The sequence below is a fragment of the Nasonia vitripennis genome (assembly GCF_009193385.2).
Source record: "Nasonia vitripennis strain AsymCx chromosome 4 unlocalized genomic scaffold, Nvit_psr_1.1 chr4_random0003, whole genome shotgun sequence".
NCBI classification, from domain to species: Eukaryota; Metazoa; Arthropoda; class Insecta; order Hymenoptera; family Pteromalidae; genus Nasonia; species Nasonia vitripennis.
In genome coordinates, this window is record NW_022279638.1 from 4,570,581 (window position 1) to 4,597,471 (window position 26,891).

Consider the following 26,891-nt stretch of genomic DNA (forward strand, 5'->3'; position numbering starts at 1 on the left):
AAGATATTCGTAATTTCCTTATTTTTTTGACCTAACTTATTTTGCGTAGTACTTTCGTAGCCATCAACTAGCTATCACTTGTGCTTTGTTTTGGACAAAAAATCTATTTTTACAAGCTTACAAATTCTTTGTAATACGGTATGACTCTATTCTTAATGCAATAAATGCGTAAATAATGTTCGAAAAAGCGTTTTATCGCTGGTCGAAAAATGTGGGTCCATTTTTCGCCCATCTCTAGTAATAAGTGATATGTAGTAGCTTTAAACTGATATAGTTTCTATCATGGTTTTGGTATTACAAATAGTGTGAATGGACACATTTGCAATCAATGGATATAACTGGGTAACGCGTTGTCAAAAAACAAAAAATGCATTAAGTGGCGCGGTAGCGCCACGAAGACGAGTTTGAGAAGCAGACGAAGCCGCGGCGCCCGTGACACTATTTACTTCTATATTGGTGCTCGGATTTTTCATTACACAAAAAAAAATACTTATCATTACAGTTGGTGAGGTTTATTGGCTTATTAGAATGTTTTCTGAGCTAAACTATGATTTCCAACAAAAATATTAGTGTGAAGGCTGCTTATTTTTATAATATGTGAGTGTATAATCCATAAATGCTAAAATAATATTTTTCTTCTTCAGCTCGAAATGCGTTAGGACCGTTAAGTTAGCCGAAAGAAGTGTTAGGACCGTGAAATTGACCGCACAGCTATATACAGAAGGGAATTGCTTTCTCAAGAAAATATAATAATATATTATGGTATCTAGAATTAAGAGGTTGCCGGTGCATACTCTGCGTTCCGGACAAAGTTCAGGTAGTTTTCGGTGTCTTCGTATAAAAGTCATACAAGTACGGTGTTTAGGTGTACAGGGTAGCCGATGACGAGGTCTAGGTGATGCTCTCCGTAATTTTGTATGTCTAGGAAAATACATCACTTGAGGGCGGTGTCCAGTTGTACCAGGTGACTGATGATGAGGTCTAGGTGGTGCGCTCCATGGTTTTTGGTGTCTAGGTGTAAAAATCATTCGAAGAAGGTGTCTAGAGGTACAGGGTGGCTGATGAAGAGTTCTAGGTGAAGCGCTCCGTGACTTTTGGTGTCTAGGTGTAAAAATTATCTGAACGCGGTGTCCAGGTGTACAAGGTAGCTAATGGCGAAGTCTAGGTGGTGCGCTCCGTGGTTTTTTGTGTCTAGGTATAAAAATCATTCAAGAGCGGTGTCTAGGTGTACAAGGTAGCCGATGACGAGGTCTAGGTGGTGCGCTTCGTGGTTTTTGGTGTCCACACTGAGAGAAAAGAATCCTTGCCACAAAGAATTTGCGACTTAACCGTACCTTTCATTTTGCTTATATGATACAAATTTCTTCTTTATTAGAGACTAAATTCTTAATAATTAAGAAGCAGACCGAGGAAACGTTTACGAGCGATCGTAGCACACCGTCGATAAAAAGTTACCGGCCGAGTGGCGAGCTCCACTTCAAGCTCTGCGGTTACGGTATATACGTCTCGGCATAGCGCATGCAGTCGGCCGATTTCGGGAGTATTGCGTCTCACGCAATCAAGATTTTTGAAAGAAGTATCCGAGTGTGACAAATTTTTTAAAGAAGTGTGAAGACAGAAGTATCTCTTTGTTGGGGAGGCAGCAGGCTGACGTTGTTTTATCGCAAACGACAGAACGCGAGAGAGAATATGCCGGAGTCGGCGTCCACCGTTGCATTTGGCGCGTGCTCTCTTTTTCTCATTGCCACAAAGAAGTACCTTTGCAGAAATGAACATCATACTTAAGTCATGGGGCTTTCCGAACTTAGTAGATGTTTTTAAACGTAAGTTGCTCTATACTACTATTTTTCTGCTGATTTTCTGCATGCAAAAAAGTGAGGTTAGGTGAGGCGATTGCTAGAGAGATTCGACCCGACGAAAGCGACGCGGGGAATTCGGTTTCGGTGCCGGCCAAGTGAAACGAAAAATACACGCGTTTTTTTTAATGAACTTGCTGGCCCAGAAAAAAAATACACTGACCAACATGCATCGCGCGCGCGTCCTTAGACGTGCTGCACGGCGATTCCTATTACTACCGCCGTACACTTTTCGTGCTTGTTCATCGTGTCCGAGCGTTACTATTTACAATTTTGCTGTTAGGATTCGTTAAGAATGTCAGATCACGCGCTCGAGATTAGACGTATCGCTCGGGGTTAGGTTTACAGTTTTCTGCTGAATGTTAACCCATCGTTGTATGTTATTTTATCCAGAGAATGATACTAACTATAGATGTTCTGTATGCTTTGATGGATGATCCCGACGAACTCAAAAATGTTATTCCAAGTGTTTGTGTGCGTATATTGCTTAAAAGAAAATTACGTGAACATGTATGTTTGTTTCTTGGCTTATTAAATAAATTCTTTTCTTCAAAATTTGTATGTGAATTACATTATCAACCAGTGTCACATTACTAATCTACTTTTTTATTAATTCAGATTGAAGTCAATGAACAGATAAAATTTGAACATTCGGCAACTGAAAACTCGTTATCTGAGGACCCGTTGAAAGAAGAAGAATCGCAAGGTCTTGAAACTGCAGAAGAAATTGAAGCAAATGACGAAGATACAATCGAGGTAGAATACGTTGAACATCAAACAACTCTTGATGGAGAGCCAGCTTGTAAAAAGCAACGAATATCAACTGCAGTCAACGACTTAGATCACAAAGCTCTGCTGGAAGACCATGCTCCTGAGCCATCGATATTAAGGGTATATGAAGCAAAAAAAGAGCTTTGATCTGCTTCTCAATCGTACTTAGTAGAAATTATTACTCTTCACTTTTTAAGAGACAACAATTTGTAAGTATAAAAGGTATTTGTCGCATAAAATATTAATATCAATGTATTTTAATGACTTTCTACTTTAATTTTTATTTTAATTTTTCTAGAAGGTTAACTGACTATGATTTTAAAGTATTAGCTGATAAAATATTCGAACTTTTTTCAGAAGAATGTCTGCAAACTTATTATGTAGGCTTTGTGAAAAAAATGAATCCAGACGAAACAAGCATGAGCGATCCAAGGGGAAATTGGTTGATAAATACAGAAACCGACGTACATACATCCTGGAATCACATAAACATTCAACTTAATGTCAGTCAACCGCAAAACGAGTGCCAGTTACAAATAATTTAGGTAAAAGAAATTAATTTATTTAGATAAAATAATTTATAAAATGATAAATAATCATGTGGTTGTGTCTGATTATTACAGATATACAAAGTGCCCTTTAAAGCAAAGAATGGCTTATTATAAATAGAGAGAAGAGGGAAGTTCTAAAACATTGGGAGTTCACATTCAATTTGCGCCAGACCGATGCCAAGAATCAAGAATATCAAACTGTAGCTGATATTTATAAGAAATGGCCAAATTTAAAAGAATCTTATGGTTTTGAACTTGTAAGTGTTTGCTATTTAAATATACATATGTAACTGTGTACTATGATTACTCATCATTATTTTGTTGCAGATAGAAAAGGATTTTTTACAAACCTATTTAAAACCTTTTGAGAATATATGTAATTGATGGAATGATGTCTTTTCTCATGCAGCTGCTATCTTAAAAGATAAGCTAACAAAAGACGAAAGACTTATTTTAGACTCGTTAAAAGAGCTTGATTGTGAATCTATGACGGGTAAAATTATCATTTATTATGATTACAAGTAAAAATATATGAGTACACTAAGCATGTATTGACGTAATTCACATTATTCTTTTATCTAGATTACGACACACTTATGCACGTTAAGTTATTGAACTCCTTCGAAGCACCAAAAGCCACAAAAATTTCCTATAAAAATTCTGGAAAAAAGTCTGTGGAAATCCTCTAAAGCAGAATCAGAAGAAGGTATTATTATTCATGTAAAGGTATTCAACAAAATTTCTTAATAATATTGATTTAGTATTATGCATTTACATGGATCAAATAATTCATATGCATTTTTAACAAAATCACAGATTCCTGGCGATATTGAAAATGAAGTCAACAAGAAGAGGAATGAGATGGTTAATAAGAAGCTGTCTCTTCAGCCATTTATAATTCTCGTTGGCGTAAATTTAAAACATATAGATCAATTTTTCGTGCGTGTTGATACGGTGACGTATGAGTTGCCTTCACTTGCAAAAGCAGTCGACATTTTATTTAAACTGTATATATTTTTCAATATCTCATACCATGTAGAATGTGAAAATTTATTTTATTTGATTCAATGGGCCGTATATGATATTATAACTGAGTCAGACGTTAAAATACCTTCTGTGTGTACATTGGTGCATAAAGTTAAAAAGCGTTTAGTAGAAGCTGCGGAAAACTAATCAAAATGCATTGTCCTATCTGTACTTCGCAAATATTTAATGATGTCAACGTTTTTTTGCGACATTTGAAAATTTACTATCCGCATCTTAGTAATCATAAATGCGTGTATAGTACATGTTTTCGTACATTTAGGACAATTTTAACACTAAGAAAGCATATTAGTAATTGTGATCAAAAAGATACGAAAATACGTTCTAGTTATAATTATTTTAAAAACAAGCAACTTGCTAAAAAAAAAAGTTCTTTGCGACTTCGTAGTAATCCATCAATCGTAGGTAATAGCAGTACTTTAACGATTTCTACTTTGAATGCGAATAATTTTGATAAGAATCTTTTTAATATGATAGGAAAACTGTACACAAACAGCTCAATAACTAACGCAGTTGTAGACCTAGTTATGAAAGACGTTATGGCACTAAGCAGTGAACTTGTAGGTTTACATAAGATTAAATTGAAAGAAATGATTACGATAGAATATCACAATAAATAGATCATTGTTTGCAAATATCAAATATTTTTGAGAACTCCAACACAGAATACAGGCGTTTTCGTTACCTACAAAACGCGGGCTTTTTAATCGAGCCAAAAGCAGTACTAATTGGTGAGATAAATGATAATAAGAAAAGTCGTGATACCACGCTTTATACCAAAAAAATGTACAGCATCTTTAATTTCATTGCGCAAAGTGCTAACTATGTTCCTACAATTACCTAATGTGTTCAACGAAATCATGAATTTTATTAAATGTGAACTTGCTCAAGCTTAACACGTATATTCCAGCGTTTATAATGGCAAATATTGGCGAAAAATGTCTAAGAATTTTGGTGAGAAAACTGTAATAGGATTGTTCTTATACAACGATGACTTCTAAATATGTGATCTTCTCTCGACGTCAAGAATTGTTTATAAAATCGCAGGTTGTTATTTTTCAATTGCAGGTATACCGCCAAAATTAGCATCGATGTTAGAAAATGTATTTTTAGCGCAGTTTAATTTGACTGCTGACCAAAAAGAGCTTAAAAATGCAAGATGCTTTAAAGATCTTATTGCTGAACTAAATTCATTATTTGACGAACTTGTAACAATTTGTGTTGATAAAAAAAGTATCAAAATACATTTTGTTGTTGTAGCGATAATTGGCGATAATTTACGAGTAAACAATTTGTTCGGTTTTAATCAAAGCTTTGTAGCTTGCTATTATTGTAGGTTTTGTAAATGTGATAAATTTGAAGCAAAAGTACTCTGCACAGTTAATAAAAATAAGATAAGAAGTACTACTAACTATACTGAAGATTTAGAGCAACGAACAAACGGAGTTAAAAGTGGATGCGTTTTTAATCAGTTGTACTTTTTTCATAACGTTACGAAACTTACGTATGACTTGATGCATGACTTTTCTTTAGGGGTATGTAGATATGATATGTCAATGATTATTCATTCTTTTATACAAAAAGAATATTTTGATATCGTACAGCTTAATGACAGATTGAAATATTTTGATACCTACGTGTGAAAAGTATGAAGGCTTTCACAAGAAAGCTAAACAGTGTGCTCGTGTTGTGACTTCAAGAATTAACATCATTCATACTTTATCAACAGAATTGCAGCTTGAATCAGCTTATCTTTTTTACATAAATAAGGGGTTTAAAAATATAATTAAGTTTGGTGCTCTCAAAAAAAAGGTGACTAAAAATGTAGATAACGAAGTTAATTTTGTAAAAATTAATGGAGCTCTGTATCGACCAAACTATGCAATATTTTTGTACAACGATGAGTCTGACAATCCCGTAATTGGTTTGATCGAAAAAATCGTAAAAACTACTGAAAATAAAATATTTTTTATGTACAAAGATTGTCAGACGATTGGTTTTATAAATAGTATGAAATGTTACATTATACAGTTACCATCTAAAATGCAGAAAGAAAAGTGGTTTTTGTATAATTTAAATTATTATATGTGACCTATAAAAATTCATGTAACATCCGAAGGAAAATATGTAGTATCTTGAAGAGATTTATTATGTTGAAATAAATAGATTTTCAAAGTAAGATTAATTAATTAATCCCGAACTAAATTAATAGATCATCAATTGTCCTCGTCGACTTTCTAGTAATAGAGACTTGTATGTTAAGAACTTAGTACAAAATTCAAACATCAGAAAACTTAACAGTTAAGACGCTTGGATTTCTCCATATTTTAATCCAATTTTCTTAACAGTTAAGAATTCTTCTTTGAGTTAAGGAATCTTTTCTCTTAGTGTAGGTAAATCATTCGAGGACGGCGTCTAGGTGTACAGGGTGGCCGATGAAGACGTTTAGGTGGTGCGCTCCATGATTGTTGATGTCTAGGTAAATAAATTATACGAGGGTGACGTCTAGGTGTACAGGGTGGCCGATGACAAGGTCTGGCTAGTTCGCACCTTGGTTTTTAGTGTCTTGGTTGAGAAATAATTCGAAAGTGGTGTATATCAAAACAATTAGTGATTTCATGTTAGTGATAAAAATGTTACGAAAAAGCTGTGGTCGAAAGGTACTAAAGATGCTTATATTTTATTTTTCAACATCAAATATAAAATATAAAAATTTACTAAGCTATCGACCTGAAAGCTTTTTATCTAATCTTTCTTGAGAAAAACATTTATTCTAAAAGATTAATTTATTAGCGAAATATTGCAAGTCGAATTTTTGCTGAGTATATTTCATTTCTGTGTTCTTGTGGACTAACCAGAAGATGCATTGACATCCTCTTTTGTTTTGACAAGGTAACACGTTAAAAAGCTTTCATAGCTAAGAGACAGAATTACATATTTTGTAATTAACGTTATTTTATAATATTTTTATATAGGCCTCAAAATAAAGGATCAAAATAAAGCTAATATATTGAAGTCAAATGCCTTTACTCAAATGCGACATCTACATAGTATTAAAATTCTTTATTTTGGAAAACATCGTTTTCATAATTTCGAAGTATTATAAAATTCAAAGATTCTAATTGAAAGGGTTAATTCCAAACATCTTTTTTTAAGCTATTTAAATTATTAAACCATATAATATTGGAATATACGACTCAAGATTTTAACATTTCTAAATTTTTCTAATAACTTCCGAACTATAGATTAAAAGTATATGATTGAAGATGCCTTTGGAAATGCCAAGAAAGATGGGTAATTTAAAATTTTATTTAAAAATTTTATTTCTCATTGATGCCAAGAAAAGCCAGGGGTTTTTTCTTGCCAACAAGAAGCAAAGTTAATTCTTTTGTTGCAGATAAAGTCAAGCTCATCATCTACTGCCAGAATGCTCACTCACTGGTAAATAAGCTCACCTATCTTCGCACCAATCTTCTTCAACTTGCTTATTTACCTGAAAGCTGAACTCGGACTGGTTGGCTTTTGGATTCATAGAAGGGATCGTGACCTTCAGGCTGTTGGTGTCTCGAGAGGTGGTGGCGTACTTATTGCAGTAAGGGATCACTTCAACTCCTCCGAAATATTTGTCGAATCCTCACTCGAACAAATTTTCAACAGAATTTCCCTTCCCGACACCACCATGATCCTGGGAGCGGTCTATCTTCAGCCAGATTCTGATACAACACGATTCCAGGAATATGTCGATTGGTTAGAGATGGTGGCTGAGACTAATGCTGATAGTCAGCTTGTTATGCTGGGAGATTACAACCTTCCTTCTGTTACATGGCGCTTTAATCCTCTACAGTTTGCTCAGACTGGCTATTTGGATCCGGAGTATCGTATGAATGCTGAACTCATCTGTGGCTGCTTCTCACAGCGTGTGCCTACCGATGATCATCACGTTCCGAGTGTTTTTAATGCGTAAATGTGTTGTGATAGTGATTTCGTACCTGTGTTAAAGCGTAACTTTTTGCTGCCAATTATGAATCGATTGTACGCCATCTTGGTGACGTGGACTGGAATTCGATCCTTTCTTGCGACTGTCTCGAGGATAATTTACGTGGTTTTTATAATGTTGTAGACACGTGTATTAGCAAACAGGTTCCATTGTCGAGATCGAATCCTGGTACATATCCTGTGTGGTACGATCGAGAGCTTATATGTACTATTAGAAATAAAAAGCTGGCTCATAAAGCGTGTAAACTTACTGGCAAAACCAGTGACGAAAGAGGTTAGATTTCAAGAGGCTCCGAACCGTTTGTATCCGGATGTCGAGATCTAGGTACCGGGATTATGTTCGATCGGTGGAACCGGTTTTAGGTCCAACATCAACGCGTTATGGTCTTTTGTTAAGGGTTTGAAGGGCGAGGCTGGTATCCTAGTTACAACGTATCTCAACAGTTTAAAGGCTGAGTCGGAGCCTAAAACGGTAAACTTGTTTTCTTCCCATTTTAGTTCGGTATATAACTGCCATCCGGCTAGCTCTTTTAATCGTCTTCTAGAATCGGATGAGCTTATCTCCAGCGTGAAGGTTATGGCGGAGGATCTGCGTCCTATAGCCCGCGAGTTAAAATGCTCAGTGAATCCTGGGCCGGATAATGTACCTAATGTTTTTGTTAAGCCCTGCTGGCCAGCTTTGGAGAGGCCTATTGTCGATATTTTTAACAAGATGTTGGCTAACGGTTATTTTCCTAAGGCGTGGAAGCGCTCTTATATGTTTCCAATGTTTAAACATGGCGATAGACATGATGTCAGGAATTATAGGCCTATCTCTCTTATCAGCTGCCTTCTGAAGCTTTTTGACGCGTTCTTGACCGGCGTATTATCTCAGCGTCTGCTTAAGCGTTGTGGTCTCGCACACATTTCTGTACAGATCATGCATAGCGAGCCTTAGCCACTTTACGACGTCTGCATTTTGTGGTAGCTGCCTGATGGTGATCAGCGCCTCACGACTATTCAGACGGAAAAACGGATTATATCTCAATACGTATCGGTTGACATGAAATGTAGTAGGTTAAGCCTTAACACAAATATATAGGGCTTTAAAAGTATTTTTATTAAAAATTCAGAAAATTTCACAAAAAAAGTATCTGGGTAGTTTTAGTTAAAAAGTGCATCCCTTATGAGCTAATAATCATTGAAAATAGGCAAAAAATGCAAAAATTGCTTGACCAGCTAGAACTCGAAGCCAAATGAAGGAATCGCGCTGAAATTTATTTTGGAAGTCAGGTACAACATAAAGAACATATATATATACAGTTTGGGCAAAAATTAAAATTTTCATCTTCCATTTCACAGGAAACTTTATATATATATATATATATATATATATATGTGTGTGTGTGTGTGTGTGTGCGCGTGGTTCTCTGTCAAATCAAAGATCAAACATTTTTTTCTTCTTCAACCCAGGGTAAATATGTTCCAGAAACAGCTTCCAATGCACCTGAATTTTTTCAAATTTTTAAATTACTTTTTACCAAAATGGTACAGAGCCAAAGATATCAATTTTGGCAATTTTTGGGTTTTCAGCACAAATTAATTATTACATAGCTCCTCAGGGAAGCATTTTTCACTATAGACATGAATATACTTTTTTTGTCAAATTTGCTCACCTTTTTAATAAAAATACCCTTAAAGTCACATATATATATATATATATATATATTTTATACCTATCTTATAAGCTATTTAAACCTTAATATTGGTGAAAGTAAGAGTTCGATCCGGAATACGACCGCCACAAAATTGATGAAGATACCTTTTTATAGTGCTAAATTTTCTGTGTGGGTCCTAGAATGGCAGAGACCCTGTATCTTTAGCTAAAAATGAAGATATCCATAAATTTGTGCTAAAATTAAAATATATATTTAAAGCCTGTGGCAAGGCTTAGGAATTGCTTGTAGCATTCCTAAAATAATCACAGAGGTAGCAAACATCAAAATAAAGAAAGTCACCGTAGGAGAAAATTGTTCCTTAATGTCCATCGTGGACTAAAAATGTAATGCTTGGTGATAAATTATTTGAATACATGTTGCTTATAGGAATAAATTGCGTCATTTGGATCATCACCCAAAAAATCATAAAACTTGATTTTATTGTTACAAATATTCCTACCGAAGTCGAGGAATCGTAAATATATTGTCTCCAATATATTTACGATTCCTCGACTAAAGTTTTCGTGAAATCTTCGCACAAATACATAGCAATAAATTCTAATCAAGAAAAATACGTTAAATTTGATGCAGAACCCACAATCAAATGTACAAAAACGCACCACGCCCTCATCTGTCCAATACTTGGCCCATTTGAGAGCATACTTACATTAAAGGACTGCGAAGTAACAATGCTGGTAAATCCCAACACAGAAATATTAAAGACTTGTGACATAAGACATGGAATCAGTGCAAAAACCCAATGCAAATATTTAGAAAATGATCTATCATGGCTATATTCAACTGTCAACCCGGAACAAATGCGAATTTCATGCACAGATCAAAGAGACATAAAAGTAAAATTGGACAAAGCCGGAATAATACGACTCTCACCAACGTGTATTGGAAGAACCATGGATAATATGATATTTGGACAAGAAACCAAATACAGTTAGACCACATATTTATATAAACCCGAAATCGATCTAAAAATACATGACATGTACCCCATTCTCAAAGAAAGAGACCAGAATCTTTATCCCAATGCACCTCAAAGCATTGAAATAATTGGACCTAAATCTGATTTTAACAAAGCCAAATCCTTAAAACAAATTATAGAAAAGCTAAGTGAATTATAATAACATAAAAGACGCGAATATCTAACTTTCCAACTAATCATGATAGTAGGCATCATAGCCTTAATAATGGGAATGAAATTCGAAATGATGATACCCTGCCCAAAATTAAATAAACAATCATATAAAATACCCCAATCTCACGAGCCCAATCGGAACAATCCGATAACCAAAACAAATGTAACGGAAACCCCTAGCACTTCTAAAACGAGATGTAGTAAATTAAGTAAATCTAAGTCATCCCTAATAGAAGCAGAATGCGACTATTAACACATTTATGTCTATAAACCAAACCTTAATAATACATCCTCTAACACCCAGAAAAATCTATATTCACAGAAAGTAGGTAGATGACGACAACTACAAACGTGTCAATATTCTGCGACATGGAGGTACCAATTTGGACCGTCGTGCGAGAATTTGAGCAAGTTTGGAAACCACGCTGCATCTTCACCGAAAAGGACAGAACAGATCCCGGAAGCAAAAAGATTACTATAACTTACGATACAGTAATGGAGGCTATGCGAGCAAATGATCTAAAAGCCGTTCTCATAAGAGAAAATATGTTCAAGAAACCTGCCAGAACAACATCTATGCCTATAAGGAGACCCTTACCCAATGAAAACACGCCAATTTCAGCTAAAAGGAATCCTATAGTCCAACGCGAAATACAAGTGGTAACCGGCACGGGGGAAACAAGAGAAATAAGTAAGGAGAACTTGTTCTGTATTTTACCCTGGCAAGGCATCGACAATGAAAAGGACGACGCCTTTTTCTAGCACTTTGCCAAGTTTGGAAAAATGGTATATTATGAGACCATACGGGACAGAAAGGGACGTTTATAATATGGATACGGTTAGTATTTTGAGGATTCGGACGCAGAAAAAGCAAGAAAGTGACCTAGCATACAAGGCAGCATTTGCCGAGCCTAGAAAAAAGAACAGGAGTGAAAATGGAATAGATACAAGATTCCATCCGTACTGCAAGAAAGACATCGAAAAAAGTCTCCATGAATTACATGACCAAATTTGCAAGAAACAGTCTAAATGGATCAACTCTGAGAGCTTCATGGCAGCTCTCTCAATCGCAGCAACGACTTTAAGAGCTCAGCCTATTCCAAAACCCGTAACACCAAGACCTTAAAATATCCCCATACTAGTAGAGATGAAAAAGGAGATTAAGCTAAAAGTAACTCAACAAGAGATACTATCCTCAAGCAACATCATGGACCCCGAGCCAGAGCTACCAAAGATACCAAAGCTACCAGAAATATCAACTTCAAACGCTATCATAGAGGCCGAACCTGAACGAGACACCACCATAGATCAAGAAAAACGTTTGATTTTGAACTGGACCCAACTAATTCTTACTTCATAACACGCGTTGAAAATAAAAATATCCCTAAAAATGTCTTGGAAAAAATGGATGTAGATGATAAATCTGAAGAATAAATAAAGGAAAACCCCATCGTAATCAATCAACAGTCGTTCCTTTATCACAAATCTAACTAAGAACCTAACCACACACACACACACACAATACAAGCACTAAACAGACACAAAAAAAAGAAAGGGGAGCATCAATTATGACAATATGTGAGTCACAAATGACCATATCAACTGAAATATCCCCGTTAATTCTGTCGACAAAGGTTTAAAAAGCTAAAACACAGAATGTTTTGTCACCACATACGTATATGTAGCATTTTTCTTTTTCTTCATTCGACTCACACATTAAGATATAGATTATTGTTATTTCTTGATAAGTTATGGACAGCAGTAGACTGTAGATTAAGCCATGGACAGCAGTAACTTGTGGGTTAACACCGTCTTTAGGTCAAACCCACAAACAAAATCTCCCGCTCGCTAAATAGAGCAATCTCAAACCCACAAACGAAAATCTCTTGCTCAAAACACGTGCACTTCTGATTTGACGAGAAAATTCTTTTTGGTTGAATAAGACCCATATTCTCTTGCTGTTAGTGGCCCTGTTCTGCTACGTCTCTTGAATTTTTTTTTTTCTTATAGCTTAACCTCAAACCCACACACACACACGAATGAAAAATAAATGATGACCAGCGTTTCCGCAGATACGCTGGACTGATATCTCTCATAAACATAAATTACCCTACCGTACGCTATAACATAACACCCACACCACCTAATCCCTATAATCAAAAAATTCTTTTTTCTATTTAAATTAAAAATAAAATGGACCTCATTAAACCCCCTAATGATAAATAGACAAAGTGTATAAGCCCTAAAACAAATAAACATTGCATGACCAAATATGTCAAACCTTAAAACAATATATTACAGCATGCAATGATACCTTTTATCTTTCATTTCTCCTTGTTACGGGAAAATGGACCATAACAAAATAGACATCTTGGACATCACGGACATGGGAGACCTCCAAGTCTTCATAAAGTTCAAGGGTGGATGGAAAGATGCCATGATTGAGTTCATGAAGCACGGACCGTGCGTCATTTCGTTCAAACCAACAGCGACCCCAAACATGTACATAGCGGATGTCACGTATGCAAAGAAAGAAGATAAAGAAAAGGTAATAAAAGCAAACACAAGGTTCAAATCACAAAGCATCATGGAGAAATTGGGCTATATAGAAAGCAAAAGCCTAAGAAAAAATCTACAAGGAAGAACCGAGATAGTGAAAACCATACCAAATAAATATAGGCAGGGTCTAGGCGCAACCGACTTAGATTATTACTCGGACCACCGCAATACCAATTTTGTCAATGAACAAAAAAAGGCACTATCAGCAATCATGGAGATACTAGGAGAGGTGATGAGAGTTAACAAAATCAATGAAAAAAATATGTCAATAAGCATAAGAGGAAACTCAATGGAAATAAAAGCAGATTTGAAACAGTTTGGACATTGTAAAGTGGAAAAGATCTACACAGACGAACAAGGCCGCACTAAGTTGGTAGTGAAGTAACAGATTTCACTACACAACAAAAAAGCAGTGGAGTACGCGACAACGTTAATAAAAAAAACAGATACATTAATGCCAGACACCACGACAATGGAACAACCGCCACCACCAGACATTCCTACACAAATAATACCAGCAGCAGCAATAGATTTACCACTGGTCCTTCCACTAAGCACTTCGACCACCGTTATTCGCGACGCCATGAACATTAGCATTATCACCAAAAACACAAGTACTACCAAGTAAAAAGACAATACCAATGCCAGAAATAATAACGTGACCACTAGATGACACAGCAGGACTGCGATTCTGCGCCCAGGTACTTTTGGGCATGGACTTTGAAGTCTTTGGAAGGATATTCGCTGTGAACGAGATGAGAGAGAGAGGGGGGGGGAATTGGCAATGGAAAGTAATGAAGTATTCCAAACTAAAAGAAGAACAAGTGACAAATCAGAAGGATATCTGGGATGCAGCAAGAAAGAAGACAATGGCCGAATGGCAAACAATATGGGATCTTAGTAATAAAAGGCGATGGACACCATCGCCTTATGCCAAAAATAGAGGACTGAACTGGAAGAGAACATGGGGAGGTCAACTACTACCTCACACAGTTTTTAACCGGGCACGGATGCTTCCCGGCTTATCTGCACCGATTTAACCCATTAAAAACAGGGCAAAACCTGGCAGAGATATCGAGAAACGAACTGTGCCATCCTTTGTATAACAAAAAAAAAAAAAAAAAAATACCTGTGTTTTTTCTTTTGTCAATCACAATTGTTTATAACAAATTATTTAAACAAATAACCCAAAATGTTGTAATTTTGCAAAACTGAATGCGGATATCGATTCTACGGGCAAAAATGCGACAAAAACCAATGTAACGTTTTTTTGTCAGAGTTCAATTTATTAGTCTAAAACAGGAACAAACTTTTAACATGTAAATCATTCTTCTCATCCGTCTTAGATGTAGACCTGCGGAATACCATAGTGTTGCATGCTACAATTGGATGAGCTTATTTTTTTTCAAAACCTTCCGTGTTAGAGATCACGTTTGAGTGGCAGGCTAACGGTGGTACATCAATTGAAAAAAAAATTATCTTCCGAAACGAGACTTTAGGATTAGAACTTTTTATAAAAATAGATTACATTATTCTGTGTCGATAACGCAATTGATAATGTCGAGACGGAGAGTTAGAGATCTACCTGATTTAGTTGAGGATTCTGACATTGACTAAGATCAATATTTCGATATAGCATTTGTTCCTGCTGATCATGAAAGTTCAGATGGAGATTCGGATGTTGATCTAGAAGAAGATATAACATCTCATGATCTTCCTACAGGTTCTTACGAATTCCAAGGGAAAAGAGGAAGCCTGAAAATTCTTCAGAACACATCATGAAACAAGGAAATATGAAAAAATGCGGGATAGGTTCGTGTTCGACGAGATCTGAATGGTTCTGTTCGAAATGTTGCAAACCTATTTGCAGAAAACATAAAGAAGATCACGGCAATGAGCCATAATTGGGTTCATAACTCGGAAACTTATTGAATCTTTTACTAATTTGCGCACGATTGTTTATGCTTATTTTACACTAACAAATTGAACTCTGACAAAAAAATGTTACAGAGGTTTTTGTCGTGTTTTTGCCCGTAGAATCGATATCCGCATTCAGTTTTACAAAATTACAACATTTTGAGTTATTTGTTTAAATAATTTGTTATAAACAATTGTGATCGACAAACGAAAAAACACGGGTATTTTTTTTTTGTTATGCAAAGGATGGCACAGTTCGTTTCTCGATATCTCTGCCAGGTTTTGCCTGGTTTTTAATGGGTTAAATTAGACGACAGTCTGAACTGCCCAGCTTGTTTGGACGCTAATGAAGATGTGGAGCATGTTCTCTGTGATTGTTTGCGATACCAAATGGAGCGAGAAGAACTCGAGTGTTATCTCCAGACCAGAGTGACACCCGAGTCAATGATGACAACTATGTTGATGTCGGAGGATGGTTGGATCGCAGTAAACAACTACGTAAGGACTATCCTCAAGAAGGTTAGAAATGCCGAAGAGAAAAGAAGTTAAAGACAAGGCGAAACAGCGGAATAAAAATGTAGCTATACGAAGGTCATTGAGCAGTGTCGGGGTTGAAACTGTCCAGAGGATAGCTGGACAATGCCGCACAAAGCAGACGACCGGATGATGCAGAAAGAAGCAGACGCCCGGATGACGCAGAAAGAAGAAACGTGATAACGATCACATCAATTAGAAGAGGGCGTAAAAGCCTTTCAGCCCCCCCCCCCCCCCCCCCGCGAAGCACTGCTCGACGGTCCTAACGTGGGGAACAAGGGCACAGAAGATGGAGCTAGGTGCGCCTTTACCGAGGGTCGATAAAGACTGAGTGAGGCCACGCCATTTTCTAATGCGTATTAACTTTTGCCAGTGGGCTTTAGGAGTTTTACAAAATGATCCAGATTTTTTCAGATTTGTTATGTTTTCTGACGAGGCTATACTTCGCAGTGATGGTCAATTAAATAGGCACAATAGTCACTACTGGTCACCTGTAAATCCCCACTGGTACAGGGCTATTGACCATCAAAACCGATGGAGTTTAATGGTGTGGTGTGGGATCATTAATGGTTACCTGATTGGGCCATATTTTTTCGGTCAAAATGTTAACCAGAATAGCTATTTGGCATTACTCAGAGATCGACTGCCAGAGCTTTTAGAGGATGTTGAATTTCGGACGTTTCGGACGTAAAATTTCCTGCTCTTTCCGAATCTGCTATCAAAAATAGGGGTTACTATTTTAAAAAAAATTTGACCTTCAAATGACCTTGAAATTTGAGTTCAAGGTCAAAACTAATTGCACAACAAGATGTCCCCCTTGATCCTGGACAACTTTCATCTGAACAATTTTTCTGTTCATGGCTTAATTTAGGAGTTATTAGACTGGTTTGATTAAAATGGCCCACCCTGTATATATATATATATATATATATGACTTTAAGGGTATTTTTATTAAAAAAGTAAAAAAATTTTACAAAAAAAGTATATTCATGTCTATAGTGAAAAATGCTTTCCTGAAGAGCTATGAATTAATTAATCTGTGCTGAAAACCCAACAAATTGCCAAAATTGACATCTTTGGAAACTGTGTTTATAACATATTTACCGTAGGTTGAAAAAGAAGACAGAGAACCATCTATATAAGTATATATATATATATATATATATATATATATATATATATATATATATGTGTGTGTGTGTGTGTGTGTGTGTGTGTCTGTTTTTTTTTCTTGGAAAAGAGGTGTTAGGGAAAATCTTAGAAAGACCATAGCGTGACTTTGTTTATGGGGTCGTTGAAACAGCCCTATCCGCAACAGTCACAGAGAACACATGCTTCGCATCTTCGTTGCCGTCCAAACAAGCTGGGCAGTTCGGACTTTCGTCTAATTTAAATCGGTGCAGATAAGCCCGGAAGCATCCGTGCCCGGTTAAAAACTGTGTGAGGTAGTAGTTGATCTTCACGTGTTCTCTTCCAGTCCAATCCTCTATTTTTGGTATGAGGCGATGTGTCCATCGCCATTTGTCACTAATATCCCATCTTGTTTGCCATTCGGCCATTGTCTTCTTTCTTGCTGCATCCCAGATCTGCTTCTGAGTTTTGTCACTTGTTCTTCTTTTAGTTTGGAATACTTCCTTACTTTCCATTGCCAGTAGGTCAATCGGCGGCATGCCTGCAATAATGCACACCGCATCGTTCGATACTGTACAATAAGCGGACGCCACTCTTACAAGGAAAGGTACCCAACCCGAACTCACCGATTTTGATGATTTTCATATATGTTGTAGAACATAAAAAAATAAGAGACACGTATTTTTTTTATCGGCTAATTTTCACTTTTAAGGGGTAAAAACCTCCCCTAAAGTTAACCCCCAAAAAGCGTTTTTTTTAAATATCTCGGCTTAAAATTAATATTTTTCAATGAAACAAATTGGAGGTTATTTCTTACAAAAAGAGCAAGTATTTTATGGTGATTTGAAGAGTAAGGGTAGCATCCCCTATTTTTTAGGGATTGAAAACATATATTTTTTGGCATAATTTTATAATAAAAATGTTTAAACCGACTAAAAAAAATTGGAAAAAATGTTTAAACATCCTTAATAACAAAATTTAGTTGACGTCTTTCGGTGTTTTCATAAATATTACCCCTAAGGGGGTAAACCACCCCTAACACAAAATAACTGTAAATATGTAATTCAATACATAATATTTCGTAGAAAGTTTGTATATAGAGGTTTTCGAGGTCGCTGATTACAAATCTGTATTAAATTTTGAAAATTCAAAATGGCGGAACCAATAGGACGGAAATATCGAAAAAAAATTTTATATAATAAAAAAGTTTTAAACGACTAAAAAAATTGGAAAAAATTTGTAAACATCTATAATAAACAAATTAAGTTTTTCGATTTTTTCATAGATACTACCCTTTAGGGGGTAAACCACCCCTAACACAAAATAACTATAAGTATACTTCAATCCATAATATTTTGTAGAAGGTTTGTATATAAGGGTTTTCGAGATCGCTCTTTGCAAATCTGATATCAGATTTTGAAAATTCAAAATGGCGGAACCAATGTGGTGGACGAAAATGTCGAAAAAAAATTTTAACTTTCATAAAAACTTGTTATAAATGTGTTATCTTTGTAGCCTGTACATGTGAACTAAAGAGCCTTAAACCCTAAACCCCTAAAGAACAAATAGGCTAAATGGTTGTGCTTTTTAACCAAACCACCTCAAATTCCTAAATTTGTAAACAAGAAAATTCTGTGTGTGAAGCAGTTTTATAATTTCCGTAGAAATTGTTATCAGAATGTTATTGAAATTCCTTTATTGTAATTTCAACTTATAATGTATTTTTGTTTATAATATTAGAGTATAATAATAATCTACAATCTTTTATCTTTTGCCATAGTGCATTTTTTGTATTGAGCATAAAATATATTATTTTACGATGTTTTTACAATAATGGTAGTCCTCATAAAAGTGTTTAAAGCACAATGCTTTTTTGCACCAACCACATCGTACAATTGCAATGTTTGTGCACCCTTCTATTTCACAATGTGTTGCACAAGACTTTCCAAAACTGAAATCTATAGGATTATCAAATTTATCTGGTTTTTCATTGACGTAACCGCTTTTATACCAGGAATATTTAAACAAATCTATATATCTCGGTGAAGACAGTTGGTTGTGAACCAATGATTGAAGTTTAATTATATTATTTCTCACATGTAAATTCATATCATGATCCATTAACATTACATTATCAGAAAATGTTCGGACAAAGTTTTTCCAAATACGGAATCCATAGACATCAAGTGGTTGTATTTTTCCTGGGTTCCAGTTGGAATTTTTTTATGTTAATAATTTTATTTTATGGCATTGTTTCTTCTATAACTTTGTCACAATGACCACTCCAAGAATCAAGTAATAGTATTGAGTGATGGCCTACATAGGGATAAAATATTTTTTCCAACCAGATTTTGAAGTGATCTGCAATTAAACGACTTACTAATTAACTGATCAACGATATTACAATGTAAAAATTGTTATTAGTTCCCTTACTTGTTGTTAATTTTCCAGATTTGGATGCTTCCACGTACACGTTTTCTGGACTAAATATGTTTTGTTCTATAATAGGGCCAAACTTGCCACTTGGTTCCTTTAAAACAAGAAATAGCGGTGACAACAGTTGTCGAGTAGCTGATATTAGTGGCTGTATAGTATAACTATGCGTTGTTGCTGAAATTGACTGTACCAGACATTGCACTTGATTTTCTCCTTCTACTGCTAATGTTCTTCCAGAATGCATTTCTAGCTGAAATCCGCTCTGATCTGTATTATACAAATTTTCGAGTCCAATCCTTGGTATACACGATTTAACGTCATCGATAAATGCTTCAGCTTTAGCCGTAAGTTCTGCACTACTTTCTAGTGTTTTTCTTGTTATGAACTTATTTATTTTCCTAGAAACTATACGGTGTGCTTGCTTAAATTTGAGTAACCAATGTTTAGAAGCTTTGAATCTAATATCATCAAAACCAATTTCTTTTTTAGCTTGTAAGGCCCATCGAATTATATCTTCATCATGGATAATTGAACCACTGTCGAGAGCTGCTTGAAAATTATCCAGGGTATACTGACAAATTTGTGCTACTTTTTCTCTATACGTTTATTAATTGAATGAGCCCAACGACGTAGCTGACTAATAGATGATACTTTTTTGAATCTGTTTTGCACTGTTTTGAGACTTAAATTTTGCTTCGTTTTGCTACTTCTCCAAAATTCTACAGCTCTTTTTTTGTATTCAAAATCTAGTTCTTCATTATCTGCTGTACATTGATTTGTTGGTGCTATATCCGGATCAGGAAAATGATGTTGCACTTCATCTTCAATTATTTCCACATTATGGTCTTTATACTCTTCTTGAAAATCCAAAGAGTCATCAGTAATCATTTCTACATCGTTGAAATCATGTGTTGCATCTATTAAAATTTCTTTTATTTTTTCGGCCAACTCTGTTTCGTGATAATTCGTGACACTATCTGGTATATTTAACGCTTGAAAGTATGCTAATAATAAGTTTAGAACGTTTAACGGATTAATTTTCATTTTTCAATCTAAAATGAAAACAAGCGGTAAAATTTATACAAGCTGTGTTTTTGCATGTAAGGCACGACTGCTACATTTCTACCAGAATAAAACGAGTGAATGTAAATTGAATCAAATCATTAATTTATGCAATGGAGAAGAATTCTCGTTCCACTTTGTGATGTTCGGAAAACTCTATTTTTGGTTTTATTCAACTTTTATTCACTTTGAAATTGAATAATGTAAATCTATATAAAATAACTAAAGAAAATTTTCTACAACTGTATGATACCACTGACAAACAAAAAGACGTACTATTCGTACTTTCCGGCATCGAACTAGAATACCCACAAAACTCACTCACTGCCTAAAAAATAACACAGGCAGCTGAGGTAAACACTCGATGAAAACAATCTAAAAAAAGAACATACTGATTCGCACATATTGTCAACAACTTTTATGACTGAAAGACATTTATCTGTGGAATTATCATTGAATGTACGATAACATTCATTAAACTAATGAATGCATATAAAATTCCCTTTCAATAACAACGTGTTCTTTAATTGCAAATGAAGTTCGAGTATTAATATTCTTTTATGTATTTTTACCAATAACAAAAATTATCATAGTAATATAATAATAATAATAAGAAGAAGAAGAATAAGCATAATTGCAATAGCAATAATAACAGTAATACTGATAATAGCAATGATAATGAAAAATAATAATAATAATTAGAATAATATTTATTATTAAATTTAGATTTTTTGATAAATTCATTAAATCGTAGCAAATAGTATTATTATGGAATTCCAGACTGTAAATATTTTACTATAGATACAATAATCATTACTTCGAGAATTCATCTAAAAAACTTTCGGCTTACGAAATAATTGTAACAATGAAAAACTCCCAAGTTTGACAACATTAAATTTTATTACAAAACGCAAAAGAGTTTGATAAACTAATTTTATTAACCTATGTTTTTTCATTTGCAAAAAAGTGTGGACTTTTTGAATTTATAAAATTATATAATTATGCAATTTATGAAATACTTTACAATTTATGAAATTACTTTTGATTGAATTTTGAAATTATGCTAATTTATAAAAGCAGAAAAATAAATAATCTTTGATTGAAACATAAAACGAGACGTTATTTGTTACATACAAAATGATAGAATAAAATATCGGTAATATGTCTATACTCGTGTCTACGGTAAAGCATAGGCCTTCGGCTTGTCTGGAGGTTAGGGGTTTGGAGTCGTTTGGTTAAAATGCACAACCATTTAGCCTATTTGTTCTTTAGGGGTTTAGGGTTTAAGGCTCTTTAGTTCACATGTACAGGCTACAAAGATCACACATTTGTAAACAAGTTTTTTTGAAAGTTAAAATTTTTTTTCGATATTTCCGTCCACCATATTGGATCCGCCATTTTGAATTTTCAAAATCTGATAACAGATTTGTAATCAGCGACCTCGAAAACCTCTATATACAAACCTTCTACAAAATATTATGGATTGAAGTATACTTATAGTTATTTTGTGTTAGGGGTGGTTTACCCCCCTAAGGGGAAGTATCTATGAAAAAATCGAAAAACTTAATTTGTTTATTATAGATGTTTACAAATTTTTTCCAATTTTTTTAGTCGTTTAAAACTTTTTTATTGTATAAAATTTTTTTTCGATATTTCCGTCCGCCATATTGGTTCCGCCATTTTGAATTTTCAAAATCTGATAACAGATTTGTAATCAGCGACCTCGAAAACCTCTATATACAAACTTTCTACGAAATATTATGTATTGAATTACATATTTACAGTTATTTTGTGTTAGGGGTGGTTTACCCCCTTAGGGGTAATATTTATGAAAACACCGAAAGACGTCAACTAAATTTTGTTATTAAGGATGTTTAAACATTTTTTCCAATTTTTTTTAGTCGGTTTAAACATTTTTATTATAAAATTATGCCAAAAAATATATGTTTTCAATCCCTAAAAAATAGGGGATGCTACCCTTACTCTTCAAATCACCATGAAATACTTGCTCTTTTTGTAAGAAATAACCTCCAATTTGTTTCATTGAAAAATATTAATTTTAAGCCGAGATATTTAAAAAAAACGCTTTTTGGGGGTTAACTTTAGGGGAGGTTTTTACCCCTTAAAAGTGAAAATTAGCCGATAAAAAAAATACGTGTCTCTTATTTTTTTATGTTCTACAACATATATGAAAATCATCAAAATCGGTGAGTTCGGGTTGGGTACCTTTCCTTGTTAGTGCACTTCATCTGTACACAGTGGTTAGCATTCGAGCATACGATTTCATCCGCATTGCATCTGCCCATATTGGGGCTTCATATAGCATAATTGATATGGTTACACTGGCTAAGAGTAACCTTCGCTTCTGAGTTGGGCCTCCTACAATTTCAAATAGTCGGACATCATTCTTCTTATATATAAGGGCACATCCTGTTTCGGGAGTGCTTCGTGTATTTCACTCTATGCACTGATTTTCTTACTTCCATTATTATGGCCTGGTGATCACTATTTGTGTAGTATTTACTCACGGTCCACTTGGCAATGGAGCCAATAAGGCAATTACTAACAAAGGTCAGGTCTACAATAGATCCTGCTTTTCCTCTTCTAAAGGTATTAGTGCTACCCTGATTAACTAACACCAAGTCTAGGAGAGCTTCTAGCAGTACTCGTCCTTTTTGGTAAGTCCTTCGACTGCTCCACTCTACGGCCCATGCGTTAAAATCGCTTGCGATAATTACTGGCTTCCTTTCACAATATCCTGCACGAGTCGATCTAACTGCCTCTTGAACTGTTCGATCGGTGCGTTAGGCGAAGCATAGCAGCTGTATACGTGTATTCCTGCTATCTTTGCACGAACAAATCCTTCCTCGCTGGTCAACATTTCATCTTCATATTCTTCGTTTCTTTAACTCCTCTACTGACGCTCGGTATACTGTGCATGTGTAGCTACCAGCAGCATGGTCACTTTTCTCTGTTGCTCCTCTTTCTTGGCAGATAACGCAGCTCAGTTTGTTTTTACAATCTCTTGCATTATGTCCTTCGACTCCACACTTGTAACAGTGGTTACTTTGATCCTGTGTTACTGTGCAGTTTTTGTCGATATGTCCAAATCTTTGACATTTATAGCAGCGAAATGGACGTGCATTCCGATTTATCTCTCGTATTCTGTATACTACCCAGCCTATCCTGATTTTCTGCTTTGCGATCATCTGCTGAGCCATTTTTGCTAGCATTTGAATGACCGCCGTCTGCGTATCGCCATATGCCTTGCGCACAGACTTTACTGCCGTTTCCTAAACTGCATTCAAGCTGCTATCTTAAAACTTCCTCCGTAGCGCTTCCATGATGCCCTCCTTAGTAGTTAGAACATCAAGATCTTTTTCTTCAAAGACCTTTACATATTGTAGGGTTCTTACAGTGACACCCTCTTCTAGCACTTCTTGCACTGCTTGTCGAAGTTCCGTTGCCTTCCCTTACGATGTACATTGGAGTTCCAAAAGTAGGTCACCAACCGCCGTTTTGCGTATCCTATTTACGCTATCCTCTAGCATCTTCAGTTTTGGGTCTGCTTTCATCTTTTTCAAGATACCAGCGTAGGACTTTCCGTCGGTAGCTTTGATGATTAGAGCCTTCGGTCGGGTTGATCTCGCCCTTGGCGGCTTAGATTTTCTAGTGCCTTTCTGATTTACAACACCATTGTTAATCTTATTGTCTTCTTTTTCCTTTTTCTTCTTTTTTTTTTGTTTCGACCCTCTGCCAGGGGGTAATATCCCTGTTGTGGACGGTGGGAACTTAGTAGTGCTGGAAGTCGTCGCTAGTGGCGCACTTTGGCCATGCTTTGGTGTCTTGTCCTCTTCTTTTCTTTTCTTATTGATCTCGTTCTGTGTAGGAGATTGTTCCTTCCTCTTTCTTGGCGTTTCTACCTCCCGTTTTTCTTCTGAGGTCAGCGAGGTCCGTGAGCTATTTGACATCATCAGTCCAAAGCTAGACTTGGTCTTGCTCGACGCTTCTCTTACGCTGATGAGCCGTTTCCAGAAAGACATGACCTTCCTCATGTCATCCTTAACACTCTTGTGAATGTTTCTTGTCCAGAAGGTTCTGAATCTTGTCCATCAACTCTCCTTCCGCACGATCTGCTGTCTGAATTTTAGACCATACTTCGTACATTCCCCTGTTTATGACTCCATCACATCCTGATGCGTCACTTGAGGCTAATCTTTCTTTGAGGGCCGAGTGACCCACCTCTATAACCTCCTGTCTTGTTTGAGGTAATTGGCTCGCCCCAACATTCATGGAGCCTGCGTCGGCCACCGGAGCTTTTAACCGATCGGAACCAACGTCGGAAGTGGGCTGTAAAGCTTGACCCGCTTGGAGCAGTGTTATAATTAACTCACTGTCCATGATTAGTCGTATGTAAATACACAATTCTACGATGTAATACAATGTCATTTTGATACGAGGATTTTATCCTCACATTATTTAATTTTTAAACGTGTAAACTTTTTCGTGAAAATTAGTATGATATTATAGTTTTGTCTATTATTTATAGTTGTATATTTTGTAATGCATTTTGTGTCTATATATTTTTTTTTAATAAAGATCTGAAGGGATCCAGAAACACCAACAAAACGTTGTTAGCATGGAAAAAATTTGCTATCAGCTTGATGACAAAAACCAGACTTTAATGTACGGATTTTTTAGAAAATACACGTCTATTCTTGCATTTATCTAGAGCTTAGTCTGTGATGCAGAGACAACCCTCATAGGAAAAAATCTGCACCAAGAATGTAAATATATTTCCTGTACACGGTATGTTAAGCTAGATTAATAACTATACGCGATGCGATACATAGTCGACTATTAAAACTAAACTAACACAAATGCTTGCCTATTTTCGGCCACACTCCGAGTCAGCCAGTTCTGTGGCAACAAGTCATAAAACTGTCCATTTATCAATCGACTGCTCGATTGAAGAAAAAATATAGTGCGAATACTTTTTTGCATTATTAAAAAAAACGCGGAATTTAAATCACTAATTCTATGAGTGACTCGGTGACTTAAGGTCTCGTCCGACTTTAACTATGCACTTTTCAAATTACTCTCCTTTAGCATTAACATTCTTGTATTCTATCCACATGTGAAGCTTATATTTCTTATTATTATTATTTCAGATGATATACATCATTCCGGTACCATAGACTGCAATGACTCTTCAAATACCTATAGAACAGATCAAAGTAACAATCATAGAGAAAGCACAGGGAGTAATGCAATAAGTGTGGGAGTAGTTAGTTGTGGAATTAATCTAACCCAACAACAACAAGTATGTCAATTAAGATTACACAATAGTAATTCTTATACAAATCAAGGATCTCTTTCAACTTTTTATGAATCTTGTTGCGCTACATCAGCAAAAAAGGTAACTACAAATTATTCTTAAAGGGTATAGCTGGATAAGGTAATGAAAATGGCCCCCAACGGATTTCGATTTCTAAATTCATCTTCATTTTGGACATAAAAAAAGAAAATTTTTCCCAAAGTTTTAGCCCTGGAAGTGCCAAAGAGACGACGCAGCAGTCATTTCAGTGTTTTAAGTTGTCCAATTTTTTATTCCGCATCTCAAGAAATTATTTTGAAAAAATTTAAGCATATGCGTTTCATCCAAATCTACAAAAAAATGATTTTTTGGCCAATTTAGGGTCTAATTAGACCGTTTTAACAATTAAAAACCGAAATTTAGCACAGCTTTTTAATTTTAGTACGTTAGCTGTTCAATCGGCTAACTTCTGAATAACCCATCATATTTCTCGTCAAAAAATACGTTTACATGAATTTTTTCAGTTTTTTTCAGATGGTAGAATATAGTTAAAATATTTAAATACTGATTTTGTTTCCAATTTTCACTAGTTTTGCGCCGTTTTTGTGATTATAAATATTTTTCATCAGTTACGAATTTATCTACGGGGTTATATTCAATGTATTTAATAAAAAATAATTGTAATAGCATATATTGAAATACACTCAGCAAGTATTGTCATGTATAAATCAATATGCATGTTAATAAAGGCAGGTATGTCCAAGAAAATCTAATATAGCTTAACCCGATGTTATAAAAATACATACATGCAGAAGTACATGTGATGTTACGTGAATCTGTGTGTATGCGCGCGTGTGTTTGTCCATGTGT

At 35.3% G+C, this 26,891-nt stretch overlaps 1 protein-coding gene and 1 long non-coding RNA gene across 19 annotated transcripts in view; both read left to right on the forward strand.

The window, feature by feature from the left end:
* Positions 1-26,891, forward strand: part of LOC107981432 (putative thiamine transporter SLC35F3) — a 671,722-nt gene that overhangs the window by 99,998 nt on the left and 544,833 nt on the right. For 14 of the 16 annotated variants that reach the window (XR_004345268.1, XR_004345269.1, XR_004227324.2 and 11 more), the window contains exon 2: positions 25,876-26,123. Coding sequence is in view for 10 of the 16 variants with exons in the window: in XM_031928083.2 (XP_031783943.1) it covers positions 25,876-26,123 (248 nt within the window). In the remaining 6 variants the exon portion in view is untranslated. Of the gene's footprint in view, positions 1-25,303; positions 25,514-25,875; positions 26,124-26,891 lie in introns of those variants that run through there. The other 2 variants (XM_032601907.1, XM_031928091.2) reach the window with 2 other exon arrangements.
* On the forward strand, positions 1,240-6,401 carry LOC103315689. Of its 3 annotated transcripts, XR_004227327.1 has the most exons (7): positions 1,240-1,823; positions 2,475-2,849; positions 2,985-3,172; positions 3,251-3,435; positions 3,506-3,671; positions 3,761-3,904; positions 3,995-6,401. It is a non-coding gene; the product is annotated as an uncharacterized LOC103315689 (long non-coding RNA). The 3 variants fall into 3 exon arrangements; XR_512029.3 differs by having other exon boundaries at positions 1,240-2,849; XR_004227326.1 differs by having other exon boundaries at positions 1,240-2,836.